This window comes from Ictidomys tridecemlineatus, chromosome 1 (assembly GCF_052094955.1).
Source record: "Ictidomys tridecemlineatus isolate mIctTri1 chromosome 1, mIctTri1.hap1, whole genome shotgun sequence".
Lineage (NCBI taxonomy): Eukaryota > Metazoa > Chordata > Mammalia > Rodentia > Sciuridae > Ictidomys > Ictidomys tridecemlineatus.
Genome location: NC_135477.1, coordinates 85,790,215 through 85,806,424, shown reverse-complemented (window position 1 = coordinate 85,806,424; position 16,210 = coordinate 85,790,215). Strand labels below are relative to the sequence as shown.

General features: G+C 47.6%; 1 protein-coding gene across 5 annotated transcripts; it reads left to right on the top strand.

Annotated features, from left to right (window-relative positions):
* Positions 1-6,082: 6,082 nt before the first annotated feature.
* Positions 6,083-15,625, top strand: Tmem171 (transmembrane protein 171). Of its 5 annotated transcripts, none has more exons than XM_078043720.1 (4): positions 6,083-6,187; positions 9,076-9,783; positions 12,889-13,030; positions 15,345-15,625. In XM_078043720.1, exons 2-4 carry the CDS (start codon positions 9,144-9,146, stop codon positions 15,541-15,543), a joined length of 981 nt encoding a protein of 326 aa, XP_077899846.1. In that variant the 5' UTR covers positions 6,083-6,187; positions 9,076-9,143; the 3' UTR covers positions 15,544-15,625. The 5 variants fall into 5 exon arrangements, with proteins under 5 accessions (XP_077899846.1, XP_021584572.1, XP_005329016.1 ...); XM_021728897.3 differs by lacking the exon at positions 6,083-6,187 and adding an exon at positions 6,194-7,020 and having other exon boundaries at positions 15,348-15,625; XM_005328959.5 differs by lacking the exon at positions 6,083-6,187 and adding an exon at positions 6,194-7,020.
* Positions 15,626-16,210: the final 585 nt, after the last annotated feature.

The window sequence follows — 16,210 nt, the reverse complement described above, 5'->3', positions numbered from 1 at the left end:
AACCTTTGAGGTAGATTAAAAAAAAAAAAAATCTCTAAAGAACAGTTTTCTTTCTTCTTCTTTCTGAATCAACACAGCCTCCAGCCCTGGCTCTCCCTGCACTCCGTGGCTTCCACAAAGAGCCTTTTGTTAAAATGTGAAGCTGGCTTCTTGCCAAAATGCCTTTTAATTTATCAAAGCCTCTCCGCTCTCAGGTGTTCCGATTCTTATTGCTTAAGTTTTTAGGTCAGAAGTTGCTGTGGAAGAAGTCAGGGGTTCAAGTGTGTGACTGTGACATGACCAACCAGACTTGGAGACACAAGTCTCTGGATCCCCAGCCAGGTGTCATGTTCCCTGCATTCAGTGCCTCAGGACAGTCAGATGTCCCCTCCCAGGTGTCTGGGTCAGGTCCATGCCGCAGACGAAGTTTCCACAGGTGATCCTACAATAACTAAATTACCTATGTGGATAACACCAGAAGGATTCCACCCTGCCCAGCATGTGACCAATCAGCTGTCTGAAGGAGGCAAGAAATGCAATAAAACTTTCTTTTTAATCATTTATTTTCATATTTACTTCAGCATGCTCTGTTCTTGAAGCAGAGTAAGCTGGTTTGAGTCCCTCTTGGAATCATTGGTGGCAATCAGGAAGTGGAGGGGCCAGAGCAAAGGGCATAGCAATGAGGCTGAGACACTGCAGATGGATCCAGAAGATGAGAGGCAGGTAGAACCCTGAACCCTGCCACCCACTAGCTGGAAAATCACCACATGTCCCTTCAGGGACACCACCAGCAGCAAAGGATGTTCTAGAAGCTTTGGGGGCTGCAGGTGTTGGTGGAATGAAGGTAGAACAACAGGACAGATGATCCAGGGTGACTATGTGGATGGGCTGGTTTTGAGATCATGTGGGACACACCTTTGGACTCCTCCTTGTGACTGGGAGGGGAACAGCAGACAGAGCACAGCCAAGCTGCCATTAGGAGCCTAACCACTGCAAACTGGGCTTCAGGAATCAACACGACCTCATTTTGCTGTCACGAAGGCTCCCGACCTCCCTCGGCTCTCATTTCACTGTCTCCGTGGATCTGTCGGCTCAGCCCTCCAGAAGGTCATGGGGGAGAAGCCACAAGTGGAAGATGAGGTGATGAGTCCGGGAGGTTATAGAGCAATATGTTTATTGGTGGGCCTCCATTGGCACATAACATTCTCTTCAAGGAAGACATCCTTTGGGGTAGATCTGCTTGTCCCGATTTTATAGATGTGAACACTGAAGCACAGAGAAATTGTTGACTTGCCCAAGATAACCCTGTTTGTAAGCATGAAAGCCAAGATCTAAATTCAGTTTGACTCAATCCCTTTTTGCATTCTGGGGAAAAAATAATCTATTCTTTGGGACCCAGTAAGTGGTGGATATTTGATGGGGCGATATGAGATGCCAGGAAATCATCACTTTTCCTTAAAATTCTTACTATCACCACACTGGTCTCTAACCTATCGGTCAGATGCTATGGTCACTGTAGAAGGGATTCCTGTCTTTCAGATGTGGAGAAGTCTCCCCCGTAAGGTCGTGGGTGCTCCAGGCAAATTCTGTCTTCCTGAAATGACTGCTTGAATTCCACACTCCTGGCTCAGGTTAGAGGCACTCAGGCTGAGCCATTGTCAACCATGCAAAATCAACAACACTATCCCAGGCCATAAAATGACTCTGAACAGGTTTGTCTTTGCACTGAGGGGCTGTTAAGGGGTTCAGTCTACACCTTCAACTCTAGCTTGCCAAGCCAGTCAGTTTCCACTCCTAATCCAGATAAGTCTCTCAGACCCCTTTGGTTTAGATCTGACACTGGGGTCACGGAGCAAGAAAATTATCCCAGGGACTCTGGTAGCAGCTAATGGGACCCAGTAAGTTCAGAGGAGTTGCTGAGATTCCTGGGAATATCTGTTCAAATATAGACTCAAACTTGAGCCCTGGAGAGCAAATTTCTATAAGCCAGATCCCAGCAGGATCTCGGGGGACATCAAGAATTGAAAAGAGTGTATGCCTGCTTCTTGGTGCTAAGGTGAATTGGGGCAGAGACCCAAAGAGAAAAGAGAACCCGAGCTTGGCAGCCTTGCTTTCTTGTCTGATTGTCTTTCTGCAATCTTGAGAACTCTGAAATAGAGTATCAGTGAACTCTGCAAACCCATCCACACCATGTGCCCTGAATGTCTTCCCAGTTTTGGCACAGCCTTGGGGAGAAATGTGGGCTGTCTTGGACTGAAGGACACATGTTCCTTGGTGTTCCTGAAGGCCACTTTGACAACAGAACCCCAGAAGCCCTTGCCCAGTACACACTCAGCACTGGCTGCCATCTGTCCCAGGGGACACCTGGCAGCTGCACATGTGTGGGCATCAGTCTGCCCTTGCTTTCCATGTGCAGGACTGACAATTAGACCAAGTATATACAAGCAAACTGTGAGAAGGGGCTGACTTCCTGATTTTGTAATCAACATTGCTGACAGAACACAGGAATCCTTCCAGAATTCCTGAACTCCATGTTGTATATTCCACCTGCCTGCTCAGCTTCTCCACTCCGGTGTCTAAGGGACAAAGCTAGTGTTCTCCAGCAAACCCTGCAGCTTCCGCCTTGTTCTCCTCCCAGCCGTACCCATCCTGCTTAATGCCAGAACCATCCTTCCCAAACCTCGGAATCAAAACCACATCCAGTCCATGGAAAATCCTACTGAGTCCATCTTCAAGGTCCATCCACAGTCTAATCACTTTAATTGTCTTCAAACACAAGCTGCAGGGCGTTAGAAAGCTTCCAAACCAGGCTCCTACTAACTTTTCCTCTTCCTTGGGCTATTCTCACTGGGCCAGTCATCAATTTCTTTAAAAAAATAAATTAGTAGTTCTGGCTACGGGGGAGGCTGAGGCAGGAGAATCACTTGAGCCCAGGAGTTTGAGAGCAACTTGGGCAGCACATTGAGACACTATCTTCAAAGTTGTCGTCGTCGTCGACATAGTCATGGTCACATCACAACATACTCAGCTTACAAACCACCTAAAGCCCCCACCATGTATTCACAATATATATAACAACCTCCAAGTCCCTGCCCAACCTGGTGCATTTGGCATCATATACACCTTTCCTTTCCTACTTTTTACTCCTTTGCAAACCTATACCCACCACCTGGCCTCTTGTTTTCTTCTTCTCCTTCTCCTTCTCCTTCCCCAGCCCCTTTCAATTTTTATTCTGAGACGGAGTCTTGTAAGTAGCTGAGGGCCTTACTAAGTTGCTGAGGCTGACTTGGAACTTGCAATCCTCCTGCTTCAGCCTTGAGAGTCCTTGGGATTATAGGCATGTGCCACCACGCCAGGCTGGTCTCTTGTTCTTGTTCTTTGTGTGTGTGTGTGTGTGTGTGTGTGTGTGTGTGCGCGTGTGGTGTGAGTTACTGGGGATTGAACCCAGCAGCACTCTACCTAAGCTACATTCCCAGCCCTTTTTATTTTTTATTTTGATACATGTTTTTGCTAAGCAGCCAAGTCTGGCCTTGAACTTTTGCTCCTCCTACCTCAACATTCCAAGTCACTGGAGCTACAGGTGTGCAACACTATGCCTGGCCTTCTTACTCTTCTTTGAATACGCGAATATACATGCTCCTATTTCAGGGCCTTTGCATTTGCTGTTATCTTGACCTCAAGTACTCTTTCTTTCCCTCAAATATCATAAAACACATTCACAAATTTTTGGTACTCTTTCCTCTAAAAGTGGAGTCTAATCCTTCTCCCCCTGACTTAATGGCTGAGTCCTAAGGGCTAGACTAAAGCAGACTTGTTAGTGTGGGGTTTCAGAGGCCACATCATAAAAGGTGCAGGAGCCTTGGATGGCTCACACTAGAGAAAGCTACTTACCACCTCAGAAGGAACCTTCTGGTAACTCTGTGGAGAGGTGTGTGGTGAGAAAATGAGGCCTCCTATCAATAGCCACCTGGAAGCAGATGTCCAGCCCCAGTCACACCTGCACACACCTGATAAGCCACTCCCACATTCCTGACCCTCAGAAACTGTGAGAGATAATAAGTCTTTGTTGTTCTAAGCTTCTAAATTTGGGGGTAATTTGTTACGCAGTATTAGATAATACCTTGCTTCCTCATTCCCTTCAATCTTTTGCTGCAGCGTTGTGTCACCTCTGCAGAGATGTCTTCCGTACCTACTCTGTTGCAGCTGGAATACCGCAGCCCTCCCCAGCTCTCTTCTCTGATTTAGTGCTTCCTAAAGCCTTAGAACACTCTGTTCCATTTACATATTTTATTGTCTTTTCCTCATTGAAATACTCTTAAGTTCCTAAGGGCAAAGGGTTTTATCTGTCTTCCTTATTGGTACATGATAAGCACTCAATAAATATTTGCTGAATGAATAAATGAATGCAGGTATCCACTTCATCCCCCTGTTTTCACTGATGGAATTTGAGGCTCATCCAATTTTTAAACCTTGACCTGATGCCATTTTTCAAAGGATTGTCTGGGCTTATCTTTTCTCACTGCCACACGGGCTAGGGAAGATCCCCTGTTTGGGGGGAGTGACAAAGTCTCCCAGACTCTTTCCTAAGACTATGTCTACTATGAAGACAGGCACTTTGAAGCCTGGTGGGCGTGTCCTTCATTTTTGACTGATGATCAGTTTTCAAGGAGTTTAATTTAGCCAAAATGAGTTCCACAAGACCCAAGCAATCCAAGCAGCAGATATCCCAACAGGAGGCTAATCTGATTGTCCTTGGTGCCAGGACGCTGAAGTTTGTCATGGGTGGCGAGCCCGCAGTCATGTGGCACCAGAGGGGCAGCTGTATCAACAGGCTTCTTACAGGTCTGCACAGGACTTGACCACAGATTGACTTTCAAATAAGGGAGAAGGGAAGAATGAGTAGGGAAAGGGAATGGGAGCCCTCTTGTGTGATGAAGAGTTGTGAGCCAGCCTGAGACAAATCTTATAATGTGGGCCTGAGTTCTTAGAAAGCCCAGCGCCTGCTGATATTGTGCAATTGCCATTGGGTCTCTCTGCTCATTAGCTGGGTAGATCTTGCTGATCTTCCAGAAGGTGGTGTATGTCGATACTTTGACCAGGATGAAGGTGGTGTATCTCGATACTTTGACCAGGATATCTCCACCCCAGATATGGATGACTGCAATGTCCTTGAGATACAGTGCTTTCATTGTTATAATGATCCATATGATCCCCCACCTGGCATCACCAAACAATGTAATAAAAAACTATTTTTTGAATTCACAACATTGTTTGTCCTCTGGACACCAGGTGAACCCAGGGAGGGACACTGAAGTCAGTGCATCTGGCTCAGGTCCTTGCTCCACATGGACCAGCTGTTCAGGGGCACTTTTTTTCCCTCCTCCTTATTTGGACCTCTTTTCCTCAACTGGAAAATGACTGGTTTTCTAGCTTTCCCTGTTCCCTTTCTGGCTCCAACTTTCTGAGTTACTGGAGACATAATAACGCACTCTGGGCTGCAGACAAAGTGCAGAACCTGCTCAGAGTCAGGAGTGCTGAATGTCAGTATTGTTCATTATGCTAATATCAGTGGTGGTTGTTATTTAGTTATGGCAGGGATTCACAGTGGTCAGGACTCCCTGACTCTGACAAAGTCCACATGTGGCCCTCTAGGCTGGAACTTGTCCAGTATTGCCTCCCCCGTGAGCCCCCATCTCACTTATCTGATCCCTGGAACCCCAAAGCCCAGGTAACCACCCTTCCCTCTGTACCCACCTCTGACCTGTTCTTCACAAGTCTCTCCTTACCCCTGGTAATTAGCTAGATCCAATTCACACTTCACCCGCAGTAATAACTTGCTGTATCAGGTAGGCAATAAAAAGGTTAATCCAATGAGCCTCAGCGCTGCATGGGATCTCAAAAAGTGGACAGGAAGCTAGAGAGAAAAAGCAAGGGTGGGGAAGTCCCTGGGGCTCAGGCGCCTCGGTGTTTGGGCCGAGAACATTTGACTCACCTTCCACAGCTCTTTGACCTCTGCTGTGGAAACTAGCACAGTTGGATCCGTGTCACATGTCATCGGACAGGTTACAAATAGCACGGGGATTAGCAAACCCATCCTGAAACTCCCGGTTCAAGGGCAGGGAAAGTTACCAGTTTAATTCCGGCAGTTCATTAGAGGCAGAGGACCAGGAAGGGGGCTCTATGGCAAAGAAGGGCTGTGTGCATACATGTGAGTGCCCAAGGGACAGAGATAGGACTTCAGGCCTGAATGGCTAAGGTCTCATTCGAATGGGACCCTGGTATCTCCATGTCCTATTCATAGGAAGCTCACAATTACGTTCTTGCTGCGGTTACCCAGTCAAGGTCTCAGGAGCAGCAGGAGGTCCACACGGCTACTAGGTGTAATCGCCCTAGACCGTGCGGTGGCCTTGGCTGTGGCAGCGGGAACCCGAGGGACCCATTGTGCCACGGCCGCGACCACGCCCGAGAGGGGGCTGAGGCTTTCTCTTTCGCTCCTGGGATCCGCTGCACTCAGCCCTCCCAGGGATTCAGCGCCCGAGGGCTTGAAAAGGACCGGCTCCCCTTCCAGTAGCCCGCTTTTCATCCCAAGCAGCGCAGCTTGAAGATCGGGCAGACTGGGGGAGACTCAGCTCGCGGGTGCTGCAGCCTGGCGTGCGGGCCACAGGTCGTTGAGCCTTCCCATTTCCCCCCCCCCCCCCCGATTTCTCCGCGTACAGTGTCACGCGCGCGAAAGCGGCCAAGTCTGCCAGCCCAAGGGGCCCCTGGCTCTCCGCTTCCTGGCGGGGTTCTCCTTAGCCCCCGAAGGGCAGCACCTGGTGGCGGCCAGCTCCTGCCGGCCGGTCCTGCTTTGCCTCGGCCGCTGCGTCCGTCCGGCACCGCCTCCTCTCTCCATACGGTGGCGGCCCGCCCTCAGCGCCTGGACGCGCAACGGGGTGTGCGGGTGGCGGACGCCGCGGAGACCGCGTGGGGAGGCGGACGCCGCGCCCAGCCTGGTGCCCACAGCAGCGCGTCGCGGCCGAGCGCAACAGCACACAGCCTCAGGTAAGCTGCCCGGGCCCGCGGCGCCTGCGCTTGGGAGGCAGCAGGATGGGCGCTGGGAGGGCGGCAGCGCGGAGACGCGCAGGACTGCACTAAACCTGCGCCCCTGGTATCCGTGCCACTCCTGTTGTTGTTTGCGCTCCAAGCTCCGCTAAAGCCCACAAAAGTGTTTCACACAAAAGACAGTTGCTTCTCTTTAGCTCTCTTTACGCACCAGAACTTTGGACGTGGAGAGATGCTGCTGGTTTGGAAATGTCTTCTGGAAAACCTATAGGAGTGTTGTGGGGAGGCAGATTTGGTTTGTGGGATGGGAATTTGAAATCAGGTTGGTATTTGGAAAAGGTCTAATTTTTTTTTTATATTGGTATGGATGCCCCTGGGTGCCTGTTTGATCTATAGGGAAAAGTGGAGGCACTGAGACTACCCCACACTTTTGGATCAGGGAGTAACATTTATGCCAGGTATTTATTCTTCTAGTCTGGGGTGTGTGTGTGTGGGGGGGATCGGTTTTGAGTTTCTTCTATTTTTTATTTTGTTAGTGTTCGGGAATTTGCCTTAATACTTGTTGAAACCTTATGACTCACTGCAAAGCCGAAGATACCAAGTAGACAAGGAGTTCCTGATAGGACTTTTTAGCTGATAATCACCCTTATCTCTGAAACCAGCAAGAGGTTGTTTATAAAATGGTGTAATGCTTTCTTTAGATCTTTCTCTTGGCTTCATAGCAACTTCATAAAATAATAGTATTTCCCAGTTTGGTGAAAGCTTATTTCTCTCCTATATTTCCTCTTTTCTTTGACTTCCTTCTGATTCTATCGCATTTTTTCCTGGAAAAGTACTTCCTGATATGTGATCACCTGTTAGCTTTCATTACCTAAACTATCCTTTGACACAATTTTGGTTGTCAAGACTGTCTTGGGTTTAGAGCCTCAATCTTGAACTTCATGTGGCCATGGATATGAGTGACACAAAATTATTTTGCAGGTTTTCTTTTTTGGACAAGTGACTTCATGACTTTGTATTGTCTTTGCCAGTGTCCCACATAGTGCCCTTACTCCCATTCATTGGAGCAAGACAAGATTACTGGATGATAGAGTCAGTTCTGCATAAACTAAACAACTCTTGAACAACTACTTGGTGAAGTGAATGCAGGACTTGGATAATTCTGTGAAAGGTGCTTCTCACTTGGTTCCATAATAGTCTTTTAAAATCAAGTTCTGTTGGACTTTAGTGCTTTGTAATGTGATTTTATCAGCCACTTATTTTCTCAGAGTCCAAACCTCTGTGGAAGTGGGTGGCGCTGGGGAGGAGGGTGAGAACACCTGCCTTAGGTTACCTTGGAGATGGGGCTCCACTTGACTTGCTGTGCCAGACTCTCTGGGCTCATCCAGGCCCCTTGCAACTGTGTGTGTGTGTGTGTGTAGGGGCAGTGCAGCCCTAGTAGGTGTCTCTTGAGAGCCCAAGAACCATATTTTGACAGAATTAACTTCAAAGTTCTCAACCCCAGTGTATTCCTGAACAGTCGTTCCATTCTCTTAAAACTGCTGGACTTGGGTCTTCTGTAGATACAGTCTTAGAATAAAGCATGAAATGGAAAGCTGCCCAAGCTCGAAACAGGAAATGGAAAGTTAGTTACCAAACAAAAACTTACTGACTTGGAAATTCTCAGAGCAGCTATGATGAAATATGGGGCCTCTGTAAATCAGAAATAATCCCAGTGGTTCTTCCCTCGCTCCCCATTGTTTTTTGCTTTGAGGGAAGTGAATTTGTAAGACTCAGAACAGGAAAAGCCACACCCACTTATTTTATTTTTTTTAAAAAACATACTCTTATCTCAGATGCATGGTAATTGGATTTCCTTTTTTTGACAATCTTCATACAATCACACATTCATGAGTTTCTGGATGCCATTCTGATTCATCAACCAACTCGATGTGGCACTGTGTGACAGTTGTAGAAAGTTCTACCTCCTGTGATTTCTGGGGTGGCCAGTGAAGAGCAGGGTTGGTTAGTAACACCTGGACCTACTTTAATTAAGCATTTTTTTAATGTTTGCAGAGCTCTGAAGGCACCGAGGAGAAGGAAACACATCCCACGTCACCTCAGGGAAGGGGCCTTTCCTGGCCATGTCTTCAACAGCAACGGCTGAGCCAGAAGGGGACCAGCAGGACAGGCATGTCAGCAAGCTCATTTTCTTCCTCTTTGTCTTGGGCGCCGTCCTGCTATGTGTGGGAGTCTTGCTTTCCATCTTTGGGTACCAGGCCTGCCAAAATGAATCCCTCCCAGACTGCAGCATGGTACTGAAGATCGCTGGGCCTTCATGTGCTGTGATTGGGCTTGGGACTGTGATCCTGGCCCGCTCCAGGGCACGACTTCAGTTCCTGCAGGGGCGGCGACGAGGCGACCAGGCAGACCCAAACCAAGCCTTCATCTGTGGAGAGAGCCGCCAGTTTGCTCAGTGCCTTATCTTTGGGTTTCTGTTCTTGACAAGTGGCATGCTCATCAGCATACTGGGCATTTGGGTTCCTGGATGTAGCTCAGACTGGGTGTCGGAATCACTGAACCAGACAGAAACTGCCAGCATGGAGCCTCCAATCTGTGGGTTCCTTTCTCTGCAGATCATGGGGCCTTTGATTGTGCTTGTGGGATTGTGTTTTTTTGTGGTTGCCCACATCAAGAAGAGAAACAACTTGAGTGTGAGCCAGGATGCCTCTGAAAGCGAAGAGGGACATACCCACAACATGGAGCCTGTCCAGGTCACTGTAGGTGAGTGGCTGTCATTCGGGCACTTGCTCATGCTAGAGTGGCTGTTGATTTAAGGCTTCACGGGGCTACCCTCAAGTCTGGTCTACATATTTTCTTCTTTCTCACACGTTGTGTACGTACATGTGCGCACACACACACACACACAAAACATGCAAACATACACAATGTCACTGCTGTGGTGACCCCTGTAGGAATTCTTGTTAACATCATTTCTCCCCAATGACTGTTATTTAGCAAAAGCATTGGGAGACTAAGTAATGAACTTGACTGAGGGCACAGAGAAGATTAAGAGGAAGGTGAGAAAAACCTCTGTCTACCTTCCGGACCCACCAAGTTACCCCCATTTTCCCTGTTATTCTCCTGCTGAGACCATATAGTACTATCAACTGTGAACTGATTCTTGGGTTCTCCTCCCTGGCTGTGGCTGGCTGACTATCCTTGATAGGTCCTGTAACCTCTCCTGCCTTAATTTGTATATCTATAAAATTAGCACCACATTTCTAAGACTCCTTCTAGCACTAACATTCTAGGAGTCCAGTTCTGTCCTAAGTATGTTAGGATGTTTTAAGGGGACTCTCTGTACTGGTTCCCATATTGTTATTTACTTTCTGTGACTTCACCCTTGACTGTGGGCTTGGGGCAAGGTTTGCTCATATCAGAGTGGCTGTTGATTCAAGGCTGTCAATGACAGACTGAGATGAAATACGACGGTACTTCTTTCTCCCACAATGCCTAAAAGTTCCTTTTGGGTCTCCTGGGTTTTGAAGAAGAGGTGGATTACTATTTTCAGTGTCGCCCCCACCCACCCAGAGCAAATATCAGTACTTTTGAGCTCAGTTTCATACAACTGAGGAAAACCACATGGTTGCTCATGTGCAAATTTTTATTATTTTTGATAATCTCTTGCTTTTAAAAGGTTAAAACTCTGAAGCTACAGCTTTGGCACTAGAGTTATTATATGAGAAAAGGGGTCCCCTGGTGTTATAGATGTTCTCAGCTTTTTTGAGGAACCCACTGGGGTACAAGTAAATTCATTCATTGGATGCTATAATTCCCTACTTGGGAGATTTGGGATTTGCTAGCAGGGGAGTTTCTAGGTCCAGGCTCCCACCTGGTGGCTAGAATTGGGTCTGTGCAAGGAACAGAGAAGTAGGTGATGCTCTCGAGTGTGTGTCCTTGTCCTGAAGTCACTGCATTGATCAAGATCTTTTCTACTTAACTCTGTACGCCCCATTAAGCCTGTGAAACTGGCATCTCCACTCTAGTTTTTCTCCTTGGAGGCTAGGGAGAGAGTTTATATCTTAGCTGCTATGTCTACCATGGACACTCTCAGTGCCAGATCCTCAACTCAGGAGCAGGTTAAGAAATGGCCCTGCTTCCCTCCAGAGGTGTTTGCTGTGACCTCACAGAGGACATCAAGTTCTGAAAGCCTGGAGGAAGGCGAACCCCAAGGGCGAGGCCTCTTTCCAAGGAGCCCAGGTTGCAAGGTGTGGGTGGCAGAGCTAACTGACACTGGGATGGACTTCCTTGGAGATAATAGGCTACTCTGAGCATTTCCTTGTTTGTTTTTGACAGGTGATGGCCTGCCCCGAGGCTTGCTTCACAGGTCTTTCATTCTGCTTTGTGTCATTAAAGTGATCCCTGAATTCCAATCTGTGACCCATCAAGACCTTCTAAAAAATTAAATGAGAATCCCAAGAGAGCCCTGACACTTTATCAAGTTGAGATTAGCAGTATATATGTCAATTCCAATTGCCATCTCCTTGCAGAAATAGAGACAGAGTTAATGCATTTTTGAAAGGGTAAATCACCTCTGGGCAAGTGATCTAGGCACCAGGGTACAGCTTGCCAGTTGGGTGTGTTTCTTCATCAGGCAAATAAGTGCCCTTGGCCTGTGGGAGGGAAGGAAGCCCTTTGCTGGGTGTTAGACCTGAGTTTGCTCTCTGCCTGGCCCTGCTGTAACCACTGGACACACATGGTCTCCTCCAGTTCTCCTTCCTGTTTTCTCAGCAGGAGGAGAGCTTGTTTAGGACCATGCTGGGCTGGTCATTGGCAAATGGGACTCACATAGCTTTTAAAGAATCCTGTATCAGTACCAGTACACACTGATTTCCTACCGGTGCAAACAAGTCTTTTCCCTACAAGGAAATAAAGTTCTCTCTTTTATTTTGCTTTGGTTTTGCCAGTTGACTAGAGGTCTTCATCTGACCTCTGATGGTGGCACTGCCACACATCTAGAATGTTCTGGGTAATTCCTGTGGTGATGTGCATTGAAATTTGAAGGTATTGGAATTCAAATGCAAATCAGCACTTTCTTGGTCCCTACTTTCTCTTTCTCAAAACATGGAGATGTATGTATTCTAGAGTGAACAGTGGCCATAGAAATACAAAATACAAACTTTTCTTTGAGTTTGACCTTTATCCATACCGATTGGGTGAAATTTTGATGAATTCAGTAATGGGAAGAAAATGGTTTATTGTCATTTGTTCCAAGGCTGAAACTAAGTTGAGGAACTTGGCCCTTTACCCAACTTTTGATTAATTAAAACGATCCATTGAAAATGAGAAAAGTTTTACCAGCAGTAGACACCCCCAGGGAGGGGAGGGAGCTTGTTAACAAATGCCTCACACAAATCATTTTTTGTTTGCTGTGAAACAGAAGCCATGCCCAACCTGCATGTGGTGAGCACTCTGGGCTCTGAAATACAGGCCCACTTTGAAAATAAAGTCAAAGAAACAAAGTGTGGTAAAATGTAAAAATACTTACTCTTTTAACAGTTTTTAAATACACAATTCAGTGATGTTAAGTACATTCACAGTATGGTACAACCATCATCACCATCAATTTCCAGAACTTTGAACTTTGCCATTATCTCAAACAGAAACTCTGTACCCATTAAACAGTTTCCCTACCCAGCCCCACCCTGGCCCTGCTAACCTGTTTCACTTTATATATGGATCCCACAGGCCTACCTTTTAGTTTTGGAGTAACCAGCAGGTGTTTTGATCTTTTGCTGTATATAAATGGACCAAGTATAGAATTAGTTGATTTTGCTCCTGCTAACTTGTTTTCTCTGTCTTCAAACAAATATTGTGTTTCCTCAGGTGACTCTGTGATAATATTCCCACCCCCTCCGCCACCTTACTTTCCTGAGTCTTCAGCTTCTGCAGGAACTCGAAGTCCTGGGGCAAACAGCTTGCTTCCAACCGAAAGCCCGCCTTCTTATTACAGCCTTTTTAATGATGGGTAAGACTTGCCATTTGATCTTGGCGTGTAACCTCACAGGCCAAGACCTGAATTCAGACTGGTCTAACTTTAAGGTTTTGGCTGTAGAGTGAATAGTGTGTTGAGCATCTTTTTGCTGATGGCATGTCAGTATTGTTGCCTTGGCATAAATACTGCCTTTCAGGAAATTTTGGGCAGCACCTAAGTTAAATATGTTAAAAGAGGTTAATATGACACCATCTTAGGGCATCTTCCTGTGCTCCTGGCAGGGGCTGTCCCCAAAGTGTCTAATAACTCTCCCATCCTGAGGAGAAATGAATACCAGGGACTGCCCTTTTTAGTCTCCATGGTTTTAGATTGTGGGGAGACTCAGGGGCCCTAGATTATGGGGAGTTCAGGGGCCCTAGGGATCCCCAACAGGTATAGAGTTTTAGTATTCTAATGGAGGTGCTTGGGTAACTGATTAAATCAGCCTGCACCCTGACCTGACCCAGTGGTGCCCCTCCCTCTGGGTGCAGTCCTTCCCTGAGCCTCAGAGCCTTATGACTGATGGAGAGAAATGTCAGATCCACACCCTACCTCACGCAGGACGGGGGAGTCCCACTCAAATGGGATGGACCTGAGGCAGCAGGAGTCTGGAAGAGTGTGAGAGGGATGGGAACGCAGGCTGACATTGAGGAGGGGGAGATAATGACCTCCAGTAGAGAGATCCCTGAGGGTGAAGGATAGGGAGACAGGCTTCTGGATAGCCAGAGTGGGCTGGTTGGAGGTGGGGGGATAGTGAACGTGGGCCTTTGAGGAAGAGTAGACAGGGCCAGGCCCCTGGAGAAAAGGGAGGTGCTAGAGAAGGAACTGCAAAGAGGTTGCTGAAAGGAGGAGGCCAAGAGTGAAAGGCCAGCGGACCCTGGGTGGGAGGGAAACCTGTGCCAGGAAGGGGTTCTGGGAATTCCCAGGCAGAGGAGGGCTGGTGCAGACCCCGGCTGTGCAGCACTCAGGGAGCAGGGCTGGAGAAAGCACTGGTGCTACTGTCCAAAGGGGAGGTCAGGGAGCAGGAAAGGAGGAAGGGTTGCTGGAAATGTCCAAGCCAAGTGAAAGGCTGGGGCAGGACTCAGAAATCTGTGGTCAGGAGAAGGAGATGATGTACGTTTTTGAGCGGGTGGAGAAGCAAGAGTCAAAGGACCTGGTGACCAGGGCTGGGGACAGGTGCTGCCTTGCCTTCTCATTATGTTTAAGGCAGTGTTCTACCTCCTTGCCTTGAGGGTGCATCCTGGGAAGTGAACAGCTCCCAGACCCCACCACCCAGATAGAGCAGACCCAGGTGTGTGGCCCTGGAGAGGACAGCCAGTGGACATCCGCCTTGCCTCCAGATCCTGGAGAGAGCAAGGTTGTGTGGAGATCCTTTGTTTTACAAAAGAAGGGGGCAGGCTATCTGATGAGAAAGGGAATGAGGTGATTGGACAGGATCGGGGAGGAGGCCTTGGAGCTTCACAGGTGGTGAGCGGGGACTGGGAGGTGAATGCAGGAGTTGCCCTGCATGGAGAAAGGCAGGTTAGGGCTGGCCAGTTGGACAGTACTGATAATGAAGTTTGCATTTTTTTTTTCCTTCAGTGACAAACTTTCCAAAACCATAAAATCAGTATTTAGTGACTTAAAGGAAACCACTACTGGGCTGGGGATATGGCTCAGTGATAGAGTGCTTGCCTAGCAGGCACTAGGTCCTGGGCTCCATCCCCAGCACTGGCAGGAAAAAAAAAAAAAAAAGATAAATAAAATATGAATACTAAGCCACTGCCGCTGCTGTAATGTCTTGAGTCCCAGGTCTGGATTTTCTTGCATTACTTAATGTGATTCTCACAACTACTCTGGGAAGAAGGCACTGATATCAACCCCAATTTACAGATAGGGTTAAATATCCAGAACATAGCAGAGTGGGATTCCAGCCCAGGTCCATTAACCAGTGTGCCCCTCTGTCTGCCTTCAAGCCTATGGCTTCATTTATAATTTTCTATGTGCATAAGTTTGTTTACTGGCTCCCACGACAAAACACCAGTAACTCAAAGGAGATCCACATCCCCAACCGGCCCTCTGCCTTCCTCTTCAGGGCCTCTTCTGTGACAAGGAGGATGGCAGGAGGAAGGAGGCTGTCTGAATGTTATAGACAGCTCTAAGAAAAGTGAGGGGTTGAGGAATCCAAACAGATCTATAAAACGTAGATGTGGGAGAAATGACTCCTTAGACCCCTGCCGCCACTGCCAAATGCATGTCATGAAACATCGACAGGAACCTAGTACTTAAGGGTGTTGTTGTGTTAGCAACATGGTCTCTTTCTTCTCAGCAGAACCCCAGCTCCTGAGAGCCGGGGCCAGGCCCCCGAGAGACCACGAGAGTTCGTGTACACCATCTCTGGGCCGCCTGCCCGCTCCGACTTCTCCCACACTCCTCATCCCTCATCGGAACCGCCTCCTAGATATGAAGAAAAAGAACACGCCCCAAACACATCCTTGTCTCCGTCTTCAGAGTCTTCCCCACCGTGAACTCAGTGCGGTTTTATATATAATGAATCATTATTTTATTTAATTTGTGTTTTTTTTTTAATAAAAAAACAAAAAAAGACAATAGCATTGACTGTGTCCTCATTTTCCTGATACAACATCAACAGGAGTAATCAGCTTCCAGGTCAGATTCCAGTTGTTGGTGCTTCAGGCAGCAGGAGAGGAATGGTGCCCTCCCGCCAGGCACTTGAGACGGTTTTCTCATTTAGATCGACAACTCTGGGAGACAGGTGCGATTATTTTTATTGGTAGATAAAGAAAGGCTTAGAGAGGGTAACGAATTTCTTCAGGATCACACAGCTTTTAAATGGTGAGGTCAGGCTTTGAACCCATCTTGCTGGCTTCTGAAAGCCAGGCTCCTACCACTAGTCCTGTTGCCAAAGACCAACCAGAGGCAGTTGTTAATGTTTAGCTTGCCCCACGGGGTCTCCAGTGTTACTTGCTTCTGGAACGGAGAAACAAAATGTCTCTCCTAATTTCTTCTCCTCCTTCTCCCTTGCCTCTCCTGCTCCTCTTTCTCCTTCCCCCTCTTCTCATGCCTCCTTTCTTTAGGGAGATTTTACACAGGGCGGTCATAAGCACATTGATACCCTGGAGTCTCCAACAGTGAAATTTCTTCTACTTGGGGTAGTTTGGCAACTACCAAAGA